At 36.9% G+C, this 24,701-nt stretch overlaps 1 protein-coding gene across 4 annotated transcripts in view; it reads right to left on the bottom strand.

Annotated features, from left to right (window-relative positions):
• Window positions 1-24,701, bottom strand: part of MYO16 (myosin XVI) — a 361,587-nt gene that overhangs the window by 67,872 nt on the left and 269,014 nt on the right. For all 4 annotated transcript variants that reach the window (XM_017828978.1, XM_017828980.1, XM_017828979.1 and 1 more), the window contains exons 26-28: window positions 22,604-22,684; window positions 22,160-22,365; window positions 3,613-3,712 (exon numbers count right to left, since the gene is read on the bottom strand). In XM_017828978.1, the coding sequence (XP_017684467.1) occupies window positions 3,613-3,712; window positions 22,160-22,365; window positions 22,604-22,684 (387 nt within the window). The remainder of the gene's footprint in view (window positions 1-3,612; window positions 3,713-22,159; window positions 22,366-22,603; window positions 22,685-24,701) is intronic.

Below are 24,701 nucleotides of genomic sequence, written 5' to 3' on the forward strand. Positions count from 1 at the left end.
GAAAAGGAGGCTGAGGAGAGGCTTTATCACTCTCTACAACTACCTGAAAGGAGGCTGTGGCAATGTGGGGCTTGGCCTACTCTCCCAAGAAACTGGAATAAGAGAAGAGGAAACGCCCTCAAGTTGCATCAGGGGAGGTTCAGGTTGGACATCAGGAAGAATTTTTTCACTGAAACAGTGGCTAAGAATTGGAAAGGGCTGCCCAGGCATGTGATGGAGTCATCATGCCTGGAAGTGTTCAAGAAATATTTGACATGGCACTTTGCTATGGTCCAGTTGACGTGGTGGTGTTCAGTCAAAAGCTGGACTCAGTGATCTTGGAGATCTTTTCCAACCTTAATGGTTCTATGATTCTATGATAATAAATACTTTAATCTAACACAGAAGCTGCTGAATCAAGCACCAGATGTTGGCTAGATGATAGTGTTTGCTCTTATGCTCTGCTAAATGGTAGAAAATAAACCAAAATTGGACTCTGGTATTGGATCTTCTGCACTTTTTCTCCATTTCTAAACAGACTGCACTATTTATAAGAGAAGAAAGAACTTGTTCTGTGAATAGGGTCTAGGGTTTGTTGTTTTGTTGGTTAATAAAACACTCTCCAAACACAACTTATATAAGAAGGAAAAGATAAATTGTCAAGCAGGAAATAAATACAAAGAGATCATTTTCTTTACTCATTTTCAGGCTTTTACTTCAGAGCACTTTCCCCACCCCCAGGTTAATACTACCTTTCTCAAAATGGGATGGTGAGGCACATTATCAGAAGGAAGTTAAAAGTATCATCCAGATTCACTCAGCTAAGAAGTCCAACTCCTTCTTTTTCCCCCTCTGCAGGGGAGTTTATTGACAAACTCATCTTCTGATGATGACATATAAGCTGGAGTTTGATTTCAGATGTGTTTTGCTTTCTCCTAAACATCATCATCTTTGATGAGGCTATTTTTGCTACTTTTTGGTCCATTTATCAACCTAAATTTGCAACAGCTCTTCAGGGAATTGCAGGTAACAGTGTTGGGGAAGACACTTTTTGATTTATTCATGAACCCCTGCAACAAATAGATTTTCAGTTCCAGCAGTGACTCATTTGAAGTAGTTACTGATGGCAACAGTGGCTGAATAAACTGGTTATATGTATAACCCTCTGCTGCTGGGATGATTTTTAGTGATGCATGTCTTTCTTCTGAGTTTGCTAACTGACATAATCCTTGCTTCCTACTTTTTTCCTTCCCTTTCCTCCTTCCTCCCTCTCTGTTTTAAATTTTTTCTTCTTTTTTTCCAGAGTCCTCTGCTGTAAAAGAATAGAAAAAAGCACTCACGACAACTGCCAGATTGTATAAGCTTCCTCATCTAGATTGTTATTTAAAGTTCAATTTTTATGATTAGTCAAATGAATCAAAAAGATAATTGAGAGAGACATTATGTGACACAGACATTAGTCACTATTGCTGATAGTCGGGTATATGGTTTTGTAGCACCTATACAAAATATGTTGGTATCAAGCTCGTATTCACTGGGCATTTAAGAAATTGGACTTGAGTGCATTTTCTCCTAAAATTTTCTTCTGTGATTTTCATCTTTCCACTTGTTTGTCACAGCTCTCTGTGGCTTCAAAAAGGCATACAGAGAAGGTCACCCATTTTTTCAGACCTTGTTCTTTTCAACTTTGTTGCCATGTGCTTCTTAGTCACTGAGTGACAATTGTACAACTCTCACCCCCAAACCCTCTTATTCCATGTAACTTATTAATGTCTCTGAAGAGTTTTGTTCCTTTCTGGTTTGAAGGACAATGTATTATGCACTGCTGTAGTTTTGCCCACCTGACTTTTCCTGGTGTTAATGAGATTCTGGAGTCAGAACCTCTAAAATCTTTTTGAGATCACAAGCTTCAGTCCTCTGCATGATGGAGGGATTCTGTTTTGGAATTTCCTTTCAACATTTTTGTCTTTCAAGGTTTCAGGCTTGTTTTCAAATGCCAATCACTATAGAATCACTAGTTTTGAGCGCTAGGCTTTCACTGATGGCCAATTGGGTTTTTTTGTGCTGTAATACTGGTTCTTGGCTCCAGTGGAAATAAACTGCATAGGCATCCTGCTTTCCGTTTCATGACTGGAGAATACTATGCAATTACTGTTACACAGCCTTTGCCCAATGTCAAGCTTGTAGCCTCACACAAGTTCTGAAGGTGAGTGGTACTCTCATCTCCAGGTACTTGTAAGGGAAAGTACAATTTCTAGATGTTAATCGGTTTTTTTTTCATAGGAAACCTTACATCAAGGATGCAGAACACAGACCAGAACTGACTTAATAAACCTGGGTAAGGAAAGCAAGTCTGGTTTCATATTGTTATCTTTTTCAGGGTCCATCCTTTTGGTCTTTGCTATTGAGGAAGTCAGGCTACATGTGTCCAATACTTCCTTTAGTGACTAAAATGGGACCTTAACAGTATTTTGATCAAAGAAAAAATTTCTTATGTGCCTCAGTGCAGGTGATAATGCATGTGTGCTCCCAGCCTAGTGTGTGGTCTACTTTTGTTCCTGTTATTACTAAGGAATCTGGGCTGCTGAAAAAGACCTATAGTACACAGTCTGACATACTCCTTGTCCTTCATAAGCAGTTGCAGAAACTTTTTCCAGGCATCTTAATACTTAGCGGTCATAAATGAATTAGAAGATCCCATCCTTTAAACCAAAGAAGCCTATAGGAGTGCCCTAACATCTGCCTAGTCCTTAAACTTTATACTTGTCCCTGAAAGTGGTCTGGATGCTCTCTTGTGTAATAGATTTCAGTTCTCCTGGCTGGAAACAAGCCTGAATCTGAGGCTTACACCACCTGGAGAAATGGTCTACACAGTAAGCCACAGAAGCTTCATCTCTGTACAATAACTTCCATACTGTGCAAGGAAATTTTCTTTAGAAAGTGCATATGTTAAAAAAATGAGTCCTGCTCAATTACAAAGCTACCCAAAGGAGATGACTGGGTACTCTGGAGAAATGGAGATATCCACCTTGCAATGTTCATGTTGGTGAGAATTAAGTAGGATATAAATCAGGTAAGGAAACAAGATAGGAAGTTGAGAGTTTCCTGTCCAGTGTTTGGTGCTTTTTCTTTTTTTTTTAACTTTACTTGATGTACAGCAACCCCAGGTACTCTGGTATATCTGTGGATCAGCAAGTTGGCACCTACAAAGGTATTGGCTAGATGGGAAATCCTAATTAGTTGTTTTGGGTCTCCCCTATTATGACAGTATAGCATTTAGCATAGGATTGTAAAGAAAGAAAATATGTAGGGTTTTTCGTAATTCAGGAACCATTCAACTGCTAAAATGTATATACCAAATACCTTCCAAAGTCTGGATAAAAATTTACACAGTGTATTATGCTTAATTGAAAGCTTTTCCTTCCCACAAGAATACACTGGTTTTTTTGGCACAATGATCACAGCTACTCATATTCTAGAAAATTCAGAAAATCAGTTTGATAATATACCAAAGCATACACTAAATGTCAAAAGAATATACTGCTGCAAAGGATCTGGTGGCTTGCCACAATGGGAATGACTCAGCTAGTTTGTTTAAAGAATGATATTTTAATTGCTTTGTAGATCACAAACCTGCCAGCCTTGTAATTTACACTGCTGAAGAACAAGACGACATCTCTCCTTGGCAGACAACTTCTTCTCTCCTGCTGCTGTATCAGCCAAATCTTTATACCTAGAAAAATGAGCAGAAGTAGAGTTACTCTAATGTTGGCCCGGTTGACATTTTTGCAGAAATTGTCAGTTCTCCTTTGACTCTCAAATCTTAATATCCAAACTGGAAGCTTGGGATTCTGATAAAGGTGAAGAAAACAAGAAGGCAAATCACTTTAGATCTTGTATATTATTAGACATGACCTTGGATAATAACAGTGTGGGACAACTGATGCCTAAACCCCAGATTTTCTTCCTGTCAGTTCTTTCAATGCCTCACTGAAAATTAATGCCAAAGAAATGAAAAGCCTCCGCAGCCGATACCATTGGTACTGAATTGGGTCATTGAAAAAGAGGAAAATATATTTTCAGTATGTGTTATAAGACTTATGCCTCCTAAGGAGTAATTCATAAGAAAGTGACATTGAAAAAAATTATTTTTATCAGTCTGAAATAACATTTTCTTAATTTTGAACAAAAAATCATATAGCAAAGAGACTTTAAGGAACTTGATCAGTTTACACTATTGGAAAGAAGTGCAAGAGGAGACTTGATTACAGCATTGAGTACCTTCAAAGACAGAAAATGCTGGATATTAAAGGGTTCTTTGATGTACCAGATAAAAGAACCAAGGAAGGAAACTTAAGTAATACAAAGTCCAATAATGTATAAAATTCAAACTTTAACTGACAACTTATTACAACATTTACTACAACTTACTGCTAAAGAAACTGATTTTATACATCTTGATGCTAAACATTTTATTATATTTAATAATGTATAATATTTATATAAATTATATATACATTTATTATACATTCTATTTTATGATGAAATTTTATTTAGTTAGTTCTTTAACAGCTGAATTCACCTATAGCTCTGCTGCAACCCAAAACTGTGCTGTCCCAAAACTCATATAGACCATGGTAGGCAAAGCTGCAGAGCTGGAATGACTCCAGGTTCCTCAGTTGTCCCAAAAGCTGTGACAACTTTGGAGAAACATCTGCAAGTAAACTGCTGTAGGACCAAATTTTACCTAGATTTCTAGTTTTGTTTTGCTGCACAGACCCTTGGGTATCTCAGTTCCTGCAGTCTGGAAATGTCCTCTGGGCTGGTAGCAGCCCTACTGAGGGCTCCATGGCTAAGTCTATACTAGTAAATGAAATGCAAGAGGGCCTGTTTCTCTGGCAGAGAAACCATCTGGCAAAACCCCAGCCTGTTGATTTATTTATGCACACAATATTATGTAGTCTGCTATGTTCTCTTAAACTCTGTCACCTTCCCACAGAGCGTAGCCACATCTAAGCTGCCTTCTTCGACTGGTCACTAGCCTGTCCTAGCTCCCAAATTGTTTGGAGGAATGCTGGTAAGAAGGGTCCAGAACTTCACCACAGATCCTTTCAGTTAGTCTCACACTCCAGATTAGCAGTAGAAAACTAAGGATAACATTTTCCCAATAGCTCAACTAGCTGTATGGTCACAAAGACATTTGTTTTACAGACTTCTATTAAGGCTGGGGTCATCTTGTCTCCATACTTGTATCAACAGTTATCTTAGAAATTGTGGAAAATCAGAGGTGCTAGAGAGACAACTGCTGGAAAGCTTAGCAACTGCTGACTGAAACAAAGATGATTCAGCGTTGACTCCCAAAGCATGAAAAAGCAACTGCAAAAGCAGTCAGCCTAAAACTCCCTTACAGCAGAAACCCAAAGAAACATACTTAATTTCTGGAACAGAGCCAAATTAAAAGGTTGAAATTCTAAGTTTGGCTCAGGTTTACTTTAGATACATGCAAATCATAGGATTCAAGCACAGAAAAACATTCTTTACAATCTATGTACTATACAGGAGGCCAGACAAAAAAGATCCACTGTATTCCTCCATGTTTAAAAGTCTCTTAAAATTCCACCACATTATCCTGGAAGTCTAATCAGAGTTCACAATTCCCTTCTATCCATTAAAGCAATCTCTACCCTAGGGGAAAGTAGATCATCTTCCAAATGTATTGCTACATTTGCAGAGGAAGTTTGTGGCAGAAACAAATTTCTATAGTTAGCTCTTTCACTGCTACAACGACCATTAGCCCATCCTCTTTTTCTGTGTTAGACACTGAAAAGCTATGCTCCTAGCCTGAGTTAGTCACCTTGTTCTCAAACCAGTCTGTAAAGACAGGTATTTCTGTAGGGTGACTTGTTCTATGCATTCCAGATATTTTGCTAAAATAAGAAGATATTGCCCTCTGGAGGTGCCTTTATCCACTGACCATAGATTGACTCAGAAGAGAAGTCCAGACTGGATGTTTGCATTCTGCGTGACTGAGAGAAAGCTCACCTTTATGTCTACTTGTTTGACTGAGTTACTCATCCTGCAGACTAACTAACAGAGTAACTAACAGAGTAACTAACTAAGTGAACTTATTTCTCCCATCTCTCTTGTTCAAATCTACTGGTTAAGCACATAGAATGAAAAAGTACCTTTATGCCTGGTGTTATAAATTGCTATCAATCATTTTTATCTTATATAAGGCTGCTTAAACAAAAACAACACAAAGTTTGTAACTATTTTTCAGCCACAATGGTTCCCTGATTTGATTTAATCCCGTGAAATACACTTCAGCTAATTTTGGATTGGTGAGTTAGTTTTCTAGACTTTCTTAAGATTCAGTAGAATAGAGTATTCTGGTGTCATATTCCCTAATGTAATATTGATGTTTACAATAGGTCAGATAACTGTGCACTGTATGTACACCATGTCTTTCCACTGAGTGAAAAGATGCTCTTGACTCCAGCCTAGACATCTTATATTAGACAAACTGAACCTCCTTCCTAGCCAAGAAGGTAATAAAACCCAGTATTTCATGGCATAGCCAGAACAACTCATTCACTAAGGGAACCAAAAAAAATACAAATCAGGGAGATCTAAAGGATTAATTAAAATCAATATCTCTCCACCACCATGTTAAGACTAATGTAGTGTTGATTAGGAAATAAATGCAAGACCTCTTCTATTTAAAAGTGGAGACAGGGAACGCTACCATCGGTGGAGGAGCTCTCCCCAACGCCCCTCCACATGACATCAGTGTAAGAGAAGCTCTGTTTTCTCCACTTTTTTCCTTAGTAGTCTCCTTGTCCTAACTTGTCATTTTCACACACCTGAACAGAAGAAAGATGTTCCAGCTAGACAGGCTTGTACTGTTAGCATGTACAGACTGGCCAGGATTCTCTAGTGTTGCAGAAATGTGCTCTCAACTCTCTTCCTTTGCTTCTGAATGATGCTCTCTATCAGGGTAATTTTTGTTTTTTTGAAGTAGATATTGCTGCCAACACCTTCAGGTAGCTTGTGAATATGGAAAACACAGTTCTCTTGGGTCTTCACAGATAAGGATGTTATCTAGTAATTTTCTCCCTCACTTCCCTAAGTGCACAGCTGACAAGATCCAGCAGGCTGTTTTTCCCCGAGACAGAATATTCTGCAGTTCAGGTTATGGCACAGTAACCCACAGTAATATTCTAAGGCTCAGCATGCTATTCGATTTACACAGAGTGTGCACAAATAGGCTGTAGGGCTGTACTCCCAGTTCTGTATGCACAGCAAATCTTTAAGCATTGGAACAAACACTACTCGGTTTCAATAGCACATCAACATGATAGAAGACACTAAAGGAAAGAACACGGTAAGCACAAAGGGCAAAAAACCAAGCAGCTCCAAATCAATAGCTTAATAAAACCACATAGATGTCTTTGAATTGAAGCCACAAAACTACTTTGTTTGTTATTTTGGTTTTTTTTTTCCTATTCTTTTTCCTAGGTCTCTCTTGGCTGGTTAAGAAAGACCCAAAATAATAAAATTAGAGGTAGCTGCTGACTACAATCCAATGTCCTCAGTAAGAGGATAATTTCTAACACCAGAACTCAAATCTTTCCTGAAAGCAACTCCTTCTTTCCACGTCTTTATCTTGTTGATTAAAAAATAAAAGTCACATATGGCTGGCAGGTTTATAAGAGTTCTAAGTTATATAGTTCTAAGTTTTAAATATCCAATCACAGCTTATACAAGGAAAAATAATAACTCCTGTCAGTTTAATTCATTATGTTGTAGTTTCATTTTCTCTTTCTTTTGTTTACTACAATGTACTGTTCACCACAGTAAACTGGTATGATTTAGTGTGATCTATTAAAAAAGTAGTGAATAAAAAACAGCAATCAAAATTAAATTGTGTCCTGTATTTCTGCTAGAAGAAATTAAAAAAATGCCATCACAAAGGAGTAAAACCAGGTTGTAGTGTCTTGGTAGATTCTCTTTTTCCCGCTTTCTAAACTTCCTTTCCTCTTTCTTTGACAACCAGTCACAGATTGATGTATTGTTGAGATCTGTGAAGAATGTGAAAGAAATGAACTTTGTTTACAGAACTCGTGTTCTTATGTGCTTATAACTCAGAATTTTTAGTTTTGTTTGTTTGGATTTGGGGAGGATGGGGAGAGTGGGTTAGGCAAGGTTTGTATTTGAAAAGTCTATCAAAGTGAGAGCTGAAATATCTAGAGTCTAGCTACTGTACAGAGATATCTAATTTATTTTTAAGAAAAAAAAAGGATGGCTGAAAAATTTCCAGTAGAAAAGTTATAAAAGCAGTGAGCAGCAAAGAACGAGATGGAATTTTGATTAATGTTACCTGTATATAAAGGATACATATTTATTCATTCCACTTCCCTGTGTTATATTCTTTTTTGTCTTGAAGGAATAACCTAATTATTTCTGAAATATGAGGAACATGGGAAATTCCAGATAATTAGAAAAGGGAAATAGATTATTATAGTTTCCAAAAAAAAAAAAAAGTGATTCTGTCAATCTTGGTACAATATGTGACATAAATATCTCATTATACAGCATAAATATGAACAACCAAAGCAGCTATTCAAAATTTTTGAGAAGAGTAAATCTTTGTGTGCTGATAAGAAGACGATGCCTTTATAAATAACTGATTACAGCAGAGTCCATTTGGGGCTTCTTTTATAGAAGTAGAAAAATACAGTATAAGAAGACTGTAGTGTTCACCTTTTTATGAAAAATTGTGCACTGAGACTGCTTCCTACAGACTTATAGAAGTAATTCAGATTGTTGTAAAGGTGAAGATGAAATGCAATGTGCCTGAAACAATAAGTATATATAGCAATGAATCAACACTTCAAAGTATCTGTCTACCATACCTGTGTTAGGTTTTTTAATATCTTAATCGATATCAAGCAACAGAGTATTAAATGGTTAGATCTGCAGACCAATAAGAATTAAGGGAGAAAATAAAATTAGAGCAATTTTGGATAGACTGCAAGCAGTTTTATTATCTCTGGATGAATCTAGCAACACAGACACTTGCTGATAGAAAGAAATCTGGAAAGTAATAATGCTAAAAGTGATCTTACAGTAAACTGACCAGGTATCGTATTTTTACAACAACATTTGTACACATGCCACTGGAAGCCAAAATGTTTTTATCTGATGAAACATATTGATTTTTTGCTTCAACAATTAAAAATTCACTTCCTACATAGAGGTATAGGAGAATACGTAGCATGCTTTAGCGTGTCTATGGAAAAAGGAAAATATATTTAGTGACAACAAATGGTACGCAACTGGGATGAAAGAGCAAAATTAAGGACTAAGAAATAGAAGTGGAAAAAAACTCAGAAAAACCCCAGAAGAAAATTTTACAGCGACCCAAATGTGTGTCAGCCACTGGGCCCATGTGGAACTCAAAACAGACTTTTGAGGGAGGATCACAGCTATGAAACCTGCTGGATCAGAATACCTTTGCAGAAGAAGTGGCTATTTGGGATATTTCAATTTAGACTGAATACAAAGTAAGACAAATTTCTCATATAAAGATACTACCCTATGATAGACGACAAAGAAATGAATTGGAAGAATCTTTTTTTCCTAAATTTTATGGGTTTTTTGCATTAGGTTTTGCGACCCTTAATCTTTTCTTGACATATGAATTTTAATTTCTGGAGAGAAGAAGTAATGAAGATATGTGTGTCTTAATCCTGGAATATTTATTCATATACTTCCTGTAATTAGGCATAGGCTTCCTCATCTCAGACAATGTGGCAGCAGAATAATAAGTAGAATATAAATTATAGTTTGGCTCCTGGGATTAGTGGATTCAACTATGCAAATAAAAAAAATGAATTCTCAACATCTGCTAAAGATTTGCATTACAATACTTTTGTACCATCCTACTTAAAGCTGATATTCCCATTTCACCTTGATAAAGCAATGTAAAACATATTTATTTTTAAAATTGGCAAAAATCACACATGAACTCAGAAATATGCTAGCATTGAGCAAACAAGGAGCTCTATTACATTTGACTCTAACTCAGCAAATGTTTACATTTAGCTCTTGATAGGTAGGTCTCTTCCACAGCTAACTGTCTCTTCATGCTCGGGCACTCCACAAACATGCACATAGAGCAATAAAATGCTTCACTGTACACAGACTATATGGACTGTAGAACAAATTCGACTCTTTTTTTAACCTGCTGATTTGATTCTGTTTAACACAGCAGTGATGTAGGACTGGTATGTAATGAAGCTAGTTTGCTTCTGCCACAGACACAGTCATGTCGTAATAGGGATCAAAATTAAAAGTCCTTCAGTGGGCTTGTACAACTTTCCCACTTGGTCTCCTGGTGGGGTTGCTACTTTCATCATGGTTAGGCTTCACGAACGAAGATTTGGGAAGGGCTCTACCCACGTCTGTTGCAAGCACGTTGGTGGCTAAAAAGGTCAATACAAGATAGACATATCCGACTGCAAAAGGCACAGCAGAAAGACTCCTTAGATGGTATATTCTGCAAGGCACGATTCTTTCTGTGTTGTCTTTTCTCCTCAAGGGTGATCCTGCGTGCTTCCTCAAAAGCATCAGCAGCGTTATAGATGGTGTGTCTCCAGACCTCCCGATTTGAGGCCAGAGTAGACCAGTTATGGTGGTCAATATGGCCAAGGCTGAGATGTTGTTTCAGGGAGGGTTGCTACTTTATTGGCTCATTATTGGCCAAGAAAGCAATGCCCAGCACATTAGGAAATATACTGAGATTGGTTTATGTTGCAGAAGCAGAAAGTAAAAACAGAATAAAATAGAAATTGAGATATTAAAGAGAAATAGGATTAGATTTGCTGTTCCACCTAGATAAAACCACTTTGGTTTTTCCTTCCTTTTATTTTTTTTTCTCCTGTGTAACCTGTACTCAGACGAAGAGCAATGGAAAGACATAAAACCCGTCCAGTAGTGGTTCAGACAAGGTGTATTGGGATTATGGGGAAGGATTTTTGGACCTTCTTAAAACAAAATAGCTTCTTGGAAGATCATCTCTACTTCTACTCTCTTCTGTGGGAGCACCCCTCATGCCTCTGAACCCTGAGAGTACTATCAGTCAGGGTAACAGGGATTCTGTTGGCTCTGAAATGTATAATGGTTGGACAAACTACATACAAGAAACATTTTTCAAGATAGGCTAAGGCTGTCCCCTTGGGATACTGTACCAATACTGGACCAGTTTCTGCTCTCATTTAGAGCAGAGTACAGCCTGAATAATTCTGCTAAAACAGGTGATGTTAAATTAATGCCATGTTGGTCTAAATAAAAAAAGCAAAGTAGGATCCAGTGATTAAGACATGTAAAAGGATTTTATGTGCATGCTTGTATAGGATTTTGTGTTTGCTCTCAGATGTCACCAGTATTAGCTGCCTACTATTATTCAGCCTGCCTAGAAAATCTAGCTTTAGGAAGTGTCATTCCAGGTTGTTCCGCTGAAGATTAAATGGTTGTAAAGAATATCAAGATAAGGACAAAAAGGGTGCCATGAATATCTGAGTTGAGTGGAAAGAATTTAACAGCTGCAGATCCACAGGAAAAAAAAAAACAGCAGGAAGGTCACAGTTGTTTTTGAGTGTGGGGCAGCAGGACTGCATCTATATAAGCCCTGTGAGCATAAAAAACAGCACTCGAGAGGAACTAGTATTTTTCTAGGCACTGAAAGAAAGCAATTATATTTAACTAAGCAATAAATACAAAGGTATTATTTTAGAACTATATACTAAAATTATCTATGTGACAATTTGCACATTAATTCAATAATTGAAAGTTCCTGTCTGGTGCCACTGGCATAAACTAATAGTTGCTTATTTATTTACGTCTTTAAAATATTTATTTTAAATATATGTTGTTTGTATTAATTTAAGAGGTCAACAAATTAACAGGCATTTCCTTAAAAGAGCTTCACTGGATAAGGATTAGTGAAGATATCAGTAGTTTATAAGATCTTAACATATTTATTTCTATGTCAGGCATTTAACTGAATGTCTTACTACCATCTATAAATCTATGTCCATTATCTTTGCTATTATGTGACATCAGCAAATTAGGAAGTACTTAATAATTATTTTTGTTGAAACATCAAGGTTCTAAAATAATTTAATGATATTAGCTGTTTATTATAGGCACATGGGACTCTATCAGCTTGTGAGATATGGGCCAAGAACTTTCAATATGCTTATTTGTGCACAAATATAATTCTATCTATTTTTATAACTATTTAATACTTTTAAATGAAATCCAGTGCTGTGGTATTTTAGTGTCTTGCATAAACATTTCTCCATATTTAGAGACAGTACAAGCTTTTAAATTCAAAGATGTAAAACATACATAGATATTATAAGGATATCATAGAGAAACGGGGTTACTTAGTGATTTAATAAACATTAAGTTAACCCTGAGGGATAAGAAATGTCAAGTGCTAGTGGAAACCAGAGGTACCAAGGGTGGTGCTTAACTCTGAAAATGAAATAAACATTTTAAAATTTCACAGATTCGTCCTTCAGTTAAATAAAGTAAACCACTAGAACTGCTGAAACAGTTCAGCCAGAATTATGCTTATGTGTGCCCAATAGATTTATGATTGCCTAAGAAAATATAGTTGTATGCACCTAGTATTGGAGGGAGAACAATACCTTGAGATTCTCATAGAAACAGCCTAAAAGCCAGGACATTCCCTATTGCACAAAACAATAAAGTCTCTGTAAGAAGCTTCACTAACTAAGTTTTATGTATTCTATACTAAATGTAACAGATTATTCAGATTGCACACCAAACATTTGAAAGTTAGGAACTGCCAGACTTAACTGACCATGTCATCTTTATTTCCCTCTATCTGGCTATTTTATGACCTAATTACATCCCCCTGCTCAAGGGACCCCTTTTCTTGTCAATCTTGTAAAACTCTGTGTACATGACAGACATGAATAATTCAACTGACTTCACCAGTTTACACCCATTTGTAATTGCTTTAGAAAATGAGGGCTGCATTATAAAACTCTGAGGATGCCCAGCAAACAATCCTGATATTTATTTTTGCCTTCAAAATATAGCTAGATGCCTTCTACATAAAGCTAGATGTTTGACCTACCACTGAAAACTCCAGCCACAAAAGAAACTTTATTTTCTCTTTTAGTCAATCATTCGTGCACTGTCAGTAAGCCCCTGAAACATCAGCAGCTTTACCATTCGTGCAGTCCAAACTCTGTGACATGTAACGTAAGGACTGATATTTTGCATGTACAACACTAATTCTGCGGGCTAGAGATCTGATGACACCATGGTATTTCTTCAAAACCTGCCTGTTTCAACTCCCAAATGTTGTTCTCTGATTTTGTCTGAGCCTGTTACAAAGCATTGATTCCTTCCCTTAACACAGACGGGAGGTACGCCAAGTCTGTGAAATACCTGCAAAAACGGATAAATCTAAACCCAGTTGAATAATATCCTAAAAGTGATCACTTTTCTCTGTACCCTATCAATTAAGTCCTGGTTAATTAGACAAGCATATGGAGTTATCTAGCACATTTCTTGTGTTTCAAATATTAGAAAGGACCTAAGGGGTAAAATGTATCAAACAAGCCAAACAGATAGAAAGGAACAACTCCAAAGGGGGTAAACCAAAATAGTCTATCTACAGGCAGACTGTGTGTTAGGAGCTATTTTGGTTTTCCATAGTATGAATAGCCCAGTACCTATCACTACACTATCACATTGTACAAACAGATTTGAAATGGTCTATAGCCTTTAAGATAGACCCAAATACCTAGTTACATGTCAGCAATCCCCCAGGGTGATTTAAACCAATTCTAGGCTTGTCAGGGAGAATGTCAGAGCATTCTGGTTCTGGTCATCTCTTACAGTATAGTGAACCCCTATGAGCACGCTTTCCGAGGGATTAGTAGTTTAGAGTAATTCTGAGACTGCTGTAAACAATCCTGAACTGTGTTCCTCTATCAGAAAGGTTGGAAAAAGGCAAAAAAAAAAAAAAGCTCAGGGTAAAAGGAAGCGGGGATGTTCAGAGTGATGGCGTTTGTCTTCCCAAGTGACCATCACATGTGATGAAAAAGCTTCCCTGGAGATGGCTGAACACCTGCCTGGGAAGTAGAGATTGAAATTTTTATTTTTTATTTCTTATACATACAGGTTTTTCTTTCCCTGTTCAATTGTTTTTATTTCATCCTATGAGTTTTCTACCTTTTCCTTTTCTAATTATCTCCCCCACATGGGAGTGAGCTGGCAGCTGGCATTACCCAAATGACACTTCTTCATCACAGTGATTTATTGGGGGTGCTTGAGTATGACAGGCTGGACATGACCTGGCAATGTGCACTTGCATCCCAGAAAGCCAATTGTATCCTGGGCTGCATCAAAAGAAGTGTGACAAGCAGGTCAAGGGAGGCAATTCTCTCCCTCTACTCTGGTGAGACCCCACCTGGAGTCCTGCATCCATCTCCCAGGTCCCCAACATAAGAAGGACATCGACCTGTTGGAGCAAGTCCTGAAGAGGTCCATGAAGATGGTCAGAGGTCTGGAGCACCTCTCCTATGAAGACAGGCTGAGAGAGCTGGGGTTGTTCACCTGGAGAGGAAAAGGCTCTAGAGTGACCTTATTGTGGCCTCCCAGTACCTAAAGGTGGCCTATGGGAAAGCCAGGGAGGCACTTTGGCAAGGGCATCTACTCGTAGGACCAGGAGGAATGGGTTTAAACTGAAAGAAGGCAAGTTTAGATGAAATATTAGGAAGAAATTCTTCACTGTGAGGATGAGGAACAGGTTGTGGATGCTCCATCCCTGGAAATGTTCAGGAGTTGGATGGGGCCCTGAGCAACTCGGTAGTGGAATGTGTCCCTGTCCATGGCAGGGGGTTTGGAACGAGGTGATCTTAAAGATCCTATCCATCACAAACCATTCTGTGATTCTACAATAATTACCAAAAGTGCCAAAGACATAGCCATTTCAAAAATCATGATTTTAAACTTCGTGGATGACCTCCATTCTTCACAGGAAATTAGTCACTACCATGTTTATGAATTTGGCTTTAAAGTGCCCTCAAAACTGATGACTTTAAAATACTTCAGTTACTCAATTTTTCTTGCATTCTGAAAGAAAGACAAAGAAAAACGATTACCCTCAATCAGAAATATCACTTCTAGCGCTAGGTTGACACAACAAACTAAGAATGATAAGACTGCCATTTGATATAAATTGATATCATTACATCTACTTTAATGAAATACTGCTTTTTTAATACCTGTCAGATTACTTCTTGCTGTCCTGGCAAGGACTGAAGGTAACACGGCACATATCAATGTAGTAGTCTATGAGAAGACTACTGATATTGCATAGCAGACAATAAAGCTAAAAGGGCCAGTGTGATGATGACTTATCACTTTGCAATCTACTCAGTACATCATTCTCACCAATGCCCTGCCTAACTTGCTCATGAGAACCTGAAATTTTCTGCTGACTTTTAATTCACAAATTATATATTATAAAATATCATATCTTCCTTGCTTTCAAGAGGAAAAAAAGGGAGAGAGAAAAGAAAGATAAAAAGAAGTGAACACCAGAATGTTTCTGGACAAAGGGAGTTTAGATATGCAGTGGTGAGTCCCACACAAGATTCACAAACATAAACAACATATCTGTGCAATACTTTATCAGGTAATAGTGTAAATTTGATCAAAAGATTACAATAGATATTAATAATGGCTTTATAGTATTTGGAAAAGGTCAGACATTATTTGACAAAGCAATGATATCAGCATGAAAATAAACTTTCCTGAGAAAAAAGATATGTCTTAAGGATGATCTCTAAGTCAAGTCAATTGTCTGAAAGAGTTAGTACAATTTAGTGCTCTGAAGCCATTTTTTACATAAAGACCACTATTAGAACATTTCAGTATCAATGAATGCTACCCTGACTAGAAGTGGAGACTTCAGGATCTGCAGTTCAGTGTAACTTCAAAGAATAAATTAATCTAAGAACTTCATATTGAAATCAGAGGAAAACCTGTAATTAGAACAGTCTTTGAACATACTTGTTTCACCCTCCCTGGTATGATTACCATAAGTATCCATTATCACTGTGTTCCATATCTTCCTTCCTACTATTTCCTATTAAAATGGATGTTTTGCCATCTTTTGAAGTTACTTTAAAACAAAAATTCATCAGAATGTTAACTCTTTATTTTTAGTAAAGCTTAAATGTTACATATTTTAAGACATCTGATTCATATAGGAGAGTAAGGTCAGCTAATGAAAGAAGGGAGAAGAAGGGGAAGAAGGGAAAGAAGAAGAGGAGGAGGATGACAAGAAGGAGGAGAAGCAAGTCTTACATTGTCCCTCCAAGTCAGCACCTGACACTGTCTTAACAGCACAAGTAGCTACGTATAATCTAAGTTTCATGACTGCAAATGCATAGGTAAAGCCATTTTAAAAGATTATTAGAAATAGTAAATCATAACATTCTAGTAACTTATCTCTTGCAACAATACTGTAAGAAATGTCTCTACATACATCCTTCATATTCTCCTTCACACTACCAAAATTTCTCTGCTGTTTCTTGAGCAACAACAGAAGGTAGGATGGGATCTCCATGGTGGAAACCACAAGGGTGAGTTGACAGAGTTAAACCCAAGAAAGACAGTCTAGAAAACTGAGAGACAGTAATAAAATTCCAAGAAACTCTCAAAAAAGTGCAGAAATAAATGCAAGGAATAGCACAGTAGAAGACTATTTGGGCTTTCTGAACAACATGATTTTTGTCAAAGAAATTCTGCAATTCTCATCAGCTAAATGAAAGGCTCCATTTGCTTATCAGTTCACATAATCCACAGAGGTTATCCTGAGCTTCAACAGCTCTGAATGTTTCCTACCTGTCGGGTAGGAAGGCTAACACAGATACATCTAAGGACCTGTGCAACTGGACCTTGCAGTCTCCATTGCTGAGCAGTTTCCTCACACAAGAAACATGGGACATGTCAACCTCAGTCTCTAAGTTCATAAATTTTTCCTTAACCAAGGAAATTGAAATACAGACAGAGAAAGGAACTGGGTATAGTGCAGCAACTTGGTGAATGACATTAAAGAAAAGAGAAGAAAAATTTATTTTAATTTCTAATTCAGTTTACAGAACACTAATGTTAAAGGAGTGTTTGTAGAGGAGGATGCTAACAAAATAAAATTTTTCAGAGTGAGTGAAACAGAGCATCTTATTGCCTCATTTTTACCTGAACGTGTCTGAACAGTTGTATTCTTGTACTTCACTGAGCTCACCTCTTTACTCTAAATGGGTCCTTATCACTATATATCACTATAATTATTTTTTAAAATTTATATTCAGAATGGCTCCTACATGTCTTCCTTGAGCTCAATGAGAGATGAATTACACAAAAGTCAGCCAGGATTCATTTTATTAATTGATGTAAAAAGATTAGGTTCTAGATATTAGGCTTGTACAGAGTTTCTCAGTCCTGTTGTTCTGCAGTGGTAATAGAGCACAGACTCTTACTTAACTTTTTTGCCATGGACCAAGTACTAAAACCATAATAAATTACTAAGTTCATACTAAACTGCTTTTACATATCTTGTGTGGAGTTATTCTCATTTTAAATAAGATATCAAAACTAAATAATGGAAAGAAACAGCCATCTGCAGGCAGTTCCTAATTCCACAGCTATCTCACTGTTTTCTTTATTCCAGGAAAAAGGATATTTGAGGATACTTTACCTGTATGTACAATTTGGGATGCAAAATGGAAATTTTAAAGACTTTAAAAATTGTTTGTGCTGCTGCCTGGACTTAAAAAGAAAGCTAGAATTTAAAAATCTAGTCCACTGAGAACAATTCTGAAGATATTAAGTAAATATAGGGGTAAACTTTCCCAGGAGTCTAAAATGCACGTTATTCATAGCTTTCTATTTTTAAGATGACAGAAGAACTGATCTCTGTCTCTCTACTCACAGAGCTTTAGAAATCAGGCCAACACTGCAGGTGAATTCAGCAGAAACACTTGGCAAATAGGTTGAAATATATATATTATATATAATTTCCTAATTATATTGGTGTTATCTGTTTTTACAGGATTTAATAGCATTTGACCTTATTAATTCCCATTTTTATTATATATTTATTGAGAGTAAGTGTCACAGCTTCCACTTAAGAGCGAGAACTTCCACAAGATTTCTCTTCTGATCAAAGAACTTTGGTGACTGAGGGGTTCACTTCACAGCTGTCAACTTTTACTTTGATAAAACAGAAGCAGAACCACTAAATCCAAAAGAAAGGCAATAGAAGCAACGATTAAGCTTTGTAGCCCAGGAAAATGTGCTCTTGCAAAATATGACCTTTCTTTAGCTACTGTCTTTCTTTCGCCTTGGTAGGAGTTCAAATGCAACTCATAAATATGTTAGAGAAAAGTCATAATAATCCCTCGTGAGATATCAGCAGAAATTTATTCAATTTCATCCAATTAAGAAAGAAATGGGACTGATTGCTGATAGAATACCCAGGTCTTCCAATATTCTATCCCTTTGCCACAAAGGCCCCTAATTTAAACAGTCTTTTATTAGCCAGCAAAAAAAAGGGGTTTAATTTTTTAATTAATTGATATTTTTAACTCTGACCACATTACCTTTATGATAAGGAAGACTCTAAAGGTAAATGCACAAAAATTGCAGGTAGAGCAGGGGAGGATAGCAATTCACTATCTTTTGGGAACTCAAGTTGGGATCTGGGCCACAAATTCTCTTTAGAATACCAGAAACACCAGTTTGCCAGCAAAGGAAATAAAAATTTGAAAGGTGAAAAACCTCTATCAACTTTGGGTCTAAAAGCCTACATGGAAATCTGACAAAATAATTTCTCATTCCAATCAATGAATAGTAAGACAAGACCAGAGTCGGCTGAGCAGCCAACAGAACCAATCCAGTTAACAAAAAATAACCAAAACTAATTATCTGGTATCCAAAAATATCCTGTTCAGTCACCCAGGTAATACAGAGGTGCAGCACAAGTGAGAGTTTTTTAAAAAACTTTTTGAAAAGGTAACTCATAATCTCTGAATTCAGTATTTCTTTCTTACCTGTAGACTATTGGCTGAAAAAAACCCCAGCATTAGGAAGTGATGGTTCTTTAGAACCATCTAATATCTTTTCTGCTTAAAAATGTTGTACTTTTTAGCCAATAGCAGAACAAATAGCCACACTTAGACTATTTGAAATGGAAAGAATTATCCAAATACAGGGAATGTGAATATGATAGTTAGCTGGTCAATGCGGCTAAAGTGAAGAATTCACATGTTCTGCCATACAAAGCAAGGTAAATTTTGGCCTATGAGACAGGAATGGATACTATAAAAAGCCTTACAATGCTGATGGTCTTTTTCAATACAGCTGGGCTAAGAGCTCTGTGTTTCTATTTGGACACAGATTTAAAAATCTGTAGTGTTGAAAGATGTATGCAAAGTGATTATTGCTAATTTATAAGTAGGTTCAACATATATTCACAGGGAACATTATAAAATGAATTTCATTTTTATGACACCATGCTAACCCTGTAATTGTTTAATTAATTTTATGTATAATAATAAAATTATTATGACCTGGTGCAAATATGTAAAAATGGCAAGAACCTGTAAAGATAATTTATTGTGGAGTAAAAGGAGCAGAGATGCACAGTAACAAAACTAGAACGCTTTAAAATAATAGCATAAATGTTTCTGGCATCATATTGTTGGTTTTGGGGGTTTTTTTGCTATTCTTGTTTTACTGTCATTACTGTAAATAAATATTTATTGTGAGGCAACAGATATCTTCTAGACTTTTAGGTAAAATTTCTCTTTGGGATGTACTTGAAGATGTGGACAAAAAAGACTGAAATTATATTTTAAACTTCAAACATTCTTTTAGTGATGTTTTTAAACAAAATTTCTCCAAAAAGAAGAAAACATGCCAGACTCATGTCTATACTGTTGGAGTGAACACACATGGTACCATCCACTGGCACTGAAACCAACTGGATAAAAGTAGATTTGTACACATGGTTATTCTCCTTTACTCTCCAGAAGAGAGCAGCTACATCCATACTGCCCACCAGGAATGATCCCAAGCCTGTGCTAATTCCCAACCTGTATCTGGGAATTGCAGTGAAAAAAGCTGGGTAGCAAGGTCCAAATCTCTGCCAGGAACCACTGTAAGGATCTAACAGTAGAAAAGATTGTGGCTATGTCCTCATGAAATAGTCCCTTGAAGTCCAATTCAATAATATAGGAATTGCCCACATAGACTGTATAGCCTATATAGGTTATATAGAGATTGCCCGTACCAATTCTGAACACGAAAGCAGCATTCTTTTACAAATCTCCCATTATCTGCATCTTCTCCTCAACCAGCCTGCACTTCTCAATTCATACTGGAGGATGAATATTGTGGTAGGACAGAAATGGCTTACTTCTGAAACAGGTGGGATTACAAACTCCTATATTCCTGCACTTTTTGAATATTTACAGAGAAAAAAATATTTTGCCCAAGCAGTAATTTAACATCCACAACTCTTTCCAAGAAGGCAACTGAAAGTTGTGTGTAAGCAGCCGATACTCCCATACTCTTTTTCAGAAGTATACAAAGCTCGGATTGTGACTGCTTGATATATCAGTCAAGAAGTAGAACATGCAGAGAGAAAGAACTTGTGTAGAGTTGTATCAGGGGTTAATTATGCTGATACTTTTGGTCTGTGTTTGGCCCCGCCACCTGTGAAAGTTTTACTCTCTCCCTGCCAAGTTATGGGAAAACAAGCTCTGATAAAGGGGAAAGTTGTCCTTGAAGAGAGCTTCTTGTATAAACTGTTTTAATTGGTGTTCTGTGATTGGCTAATTGTCCTCCAAGGTCACTTGAAAGAGAATTTGAGGAGGAGGAGGATGAAGTAGCACCCCCAGACGCAATTAAGAAAGACCCCCAAAGCATACTGCGTGTCTGTGAGGGGATTTCCAAAGTTCTCACGCATGTGCAGAAGAGATGCACTTACATAACCATGAGGTGGGACTGAGGGTCTCTGGCTGGGCAGTGCTGGCCACACCTGGGAGGTTGTGGTCACTCAGTTAATTGTATAAAAGAAGATAGTGCTTTCTTGGAGGAGAGCTAGCTTTACTTCAAGGACAATGTTGCCTTTTGGTGGGGACGCCTGGCAGTTTGTGAATTTACTGACTCTCCAAGGATGCAGCTTCTGCTATGGGTAATTATAGGCATGCTAGGTTGGTAAGATAACTTTATGGGCAACAGTTGGGTGACTGGGGAGGTTGTGCTGGGGGCGTATTTCTCTCCTCCTTCCTCCCTTTTGGGTTTGTTTGTTTTGTTGGCCACCTCTTGGTAATAAATATCGGTTTTTGTTAAGCTTTTAACGGTGTCATGGTTTTCAAGTTTCAGTATGTCTTGAACCCTCCCTAATACCAGAGTGCATGAGCCTGCTAAACAAACATCTCTTGGACAAGACAGTCGTCTTTCTTTCCTGAAACATTTGAGAAGGTAAGTGAGCTAAAACCCCACTAGTGAATTGAGGATGGGAAAAAAGAGTTTGCCTTCAGACAGAAGCAGTGGCATGTATCTTTCGTCTTTTCATATCAATAAAGTATTTCACTGATTTCTAACAACAATAATAAAAATGGAGTTTTGGTATGAGTGTTAGTAACTCATCGCCATGAATAAACAAATCCTACCTTACAAAATACAAATAATGAACTCATGACACCTATACCTAGAAACTGGAAAAATTAGACTATTTCTCCTTATGCTTTTTAATTACCTGCAGACAATATGCAGTATTCTGTATTTTGTAGATCATATAACGAGCATAAATTATAAAAAATATAGCTCTTTTATGACATCTTATTTTTAAATTTTAATATATTTTCCTGATGATCTTTATAAATATATTTCTAGAAACTTCATGATTCTTTTAATTTAAACATAACAAGGCTATATCCCTTGCTGGCAGACATGATTTTCTCTGAAGTCTGAAAGACTTATCAGCAAAACAACATTGCAAGCACTACTAGAACATGACAGAAGGTAAGAAAAAAGGTTTTATGAAAGAGTTTACCTTGACAAGAAGTCTGTGAAAGAGAGACGTATTGGATATCCATGTCGTATGATTTTGACCATGTCTAGGACACCAATATACTGCAGCTGAGCAGACACATAAAAATTGTCAAAAGTATCTGGCAACTTGGAGTTATTAGGCTTTATACAATGAACGGAATGAGGCGTGCAATTCTGCAGCTTCCCAATAATATCTGCAAGTGATTTCTGCGGGGAAAAAAAACCCAAACAAATCAATTATCAACCATTCTTGTGCAGCACAGGCTCAACATGTATGTTCTTCCTAACTTTTTAACATCATTTTCTCAAAAGAGTTGAACTGGCCATGCAAGTGGCTTTCACAAACATGATTTTTCTTTCTTCCACCGTAACACTAAAGGCTAATTCTGCCTTTAAAATGTCTCAGGATTTTTTGTGAATTTCTGTCCATAAGATGTTCACTGACCCTGAGCTGTATTGCCACAGTGGTTGGGCCCCCTCGTTCCAGTCTCTGAAGAAATGAGGATGTTCCTTTCTTTTTCAACAGCTGTGAAGAAAAAAAAAATCTCAAGATGGGCAGTCCACATTCATTTTCATTGTTACACAATTTACTAACAAAGGGAAACATTTATACAAACACTATGGCATAGACAACATTTGAGTTTCAGAAAGAAATGGGAAAGTGGATAACTATCCTCAGGTATCTGCAGAGCCATGACTGGTAAGAGAGTTTTGATTTCAAAAGCAGCTGTATACCATTGGAAAGATAAAATACCTTTTACAAAACATTGGGCAAAACAAAATGATCTAGAATTGTATTGCAAAAGCAGGACTTGTGCAGTTAGTATCCCATACAGTCTGCCTATAAGTAGCATAATTCTGTAACTGTCTGAAAAAGGGCCTCATGTCTTTGGCAGATGTTTAAGTGAGTAAATACAAGAGTGCAGACCTCATAAAAAAAATCTTGATGGCAAAACAATAATATTTTAAAAAACTCTTCTCATTTCTTCTTGCACATGTGAGTGCAGTTAATCTTTTATTTTTCTTTTCTTTCTTAACACATTTTCACCCATTATAGACATAAATTGTCAACAACTTCCTATCTCATTAGAATTATCCTATACATCAGAATTGGGAGGGGAGAACAATTTATTTTTCACTATTCTACTTCTTATCTTTGAGACTAAAATGGAAATTGTCATCCTAAAAGTCATCCCAGAATTTAGAGGCTTTTGTTACGCTTCCTACAGAAAGGCTGGCAAAATTATTGCATTCCAGGATTTGGCAAAGTTCTTAGATTTAAGCCTCCTTATCAATGACAGCCTTTTCACCTCTGACTTTTCCATTGCCTTTTTCAGTCCACTTACCCCATAAAAATCCCTTTATATCAAGTCAGCATGTTCTGGCCTACTCTTTTTCCAGTTTTATCAAAAAAGTGTACATTTTCTCAGCTTGGCCTTCTCAAGCCAAGTGCCATTAAAAATATTGCACTGCAAGCAATTCTTTACTCACTATGCTAAACTTTGGAGATCTTTTTTATTTCAAATGTCACTTATTAGGATGCAATAAGATTCTAAAGGCAACTTCATCCCCAACTTCAAAACTAAAAAGTAGAAGAGGTCTTCTTGTTCCAGGTCTTCTCATAAAAAGAACCGCTAGCATGCCAATGATACTTCTCAGTTAAAGTTTAAAAAATAAGTGAGAAATATAACTAAAATAGAATTTTCTCCACCTTACAGATATGCTTTCTCTCAACAGATAAAGTCACTAATTCAAGATTGTTTCCTGAGTTAGTGGGAGAGCCAGGAACAATGCTTTAGATGCTGAAGTTCCTGCCTGCTGTCCTGTGTTACACACTTCTTTGCATGGGAAAGAAATATTTGCTTCGGAATGAGGGAGAAATAACAAAGGAAACAAGGCAAAGAAAAAAAAAATAGTTTAATTCAAACTCTCCAAACTGGGACATCTTAAATTTTCAGCTATGGACTAAGGAAAAAGGCTTTATCACCAAAATGGTACTTCTCTATTACCCTCTGATATACAGTTTTACAGTGGAAAATCTTGTACCTCCATTCTACAGGAAAAAAAACCACATGTAACTTTGTAATCTCTGTTAAGAAGCTAAAACCTCCTCCTAAAAAGCTCTAGACTTCTGCTGTATGAACTCTGAAACACACTGACTCTTCTAAAGTAAGCGAGGGGAAGACAACAGGGCCAAAATACGCACCAGGAAATGATGACAGAAATACAAGGGAGCAAGAGCTGATGTGAGCAAGAGCTGTGAGAATATCAGTGAAGATATATTTTATTTGGAAAGGGGACACGGTCTTCATAAATCACAGAGACTTGAGTTGCCATCCCCAAATTCCTATGACTCCTTATGTGCTCCAAAATTCTGACCAGCTAGTAGATCGGTTCATGTCTGTCTTAGGATGGATGTACTGTTGTCTTGGATTCTACCATGCTAGAGTTTGTTAGTTTAAAGAGGTAGACTATGCTTACTTGTGACAGCGTGCTCAAAATCAAGGAGTCGTTTATGGAAAGGTAAATAGGTAGATACACGG

The sequence above is a fragment of the Lepidothrix coronata genome, unplaced genomic scaffold (assembly GCF_001604755.1).
Source record: "Lepidothrix coronata isolate B3197 unplaced genomic scaffold, Lepidothrix_coronata-1.0 Scaffold155, whole genome shotgun sequence".
Taxonomy (NCBI): domain Eukaryota; kingdom Metazoa; phylum Chordata; class Aves; order Passeriformes; family Pipridae; genus Lepidothrix; species Lepidothrix coronata.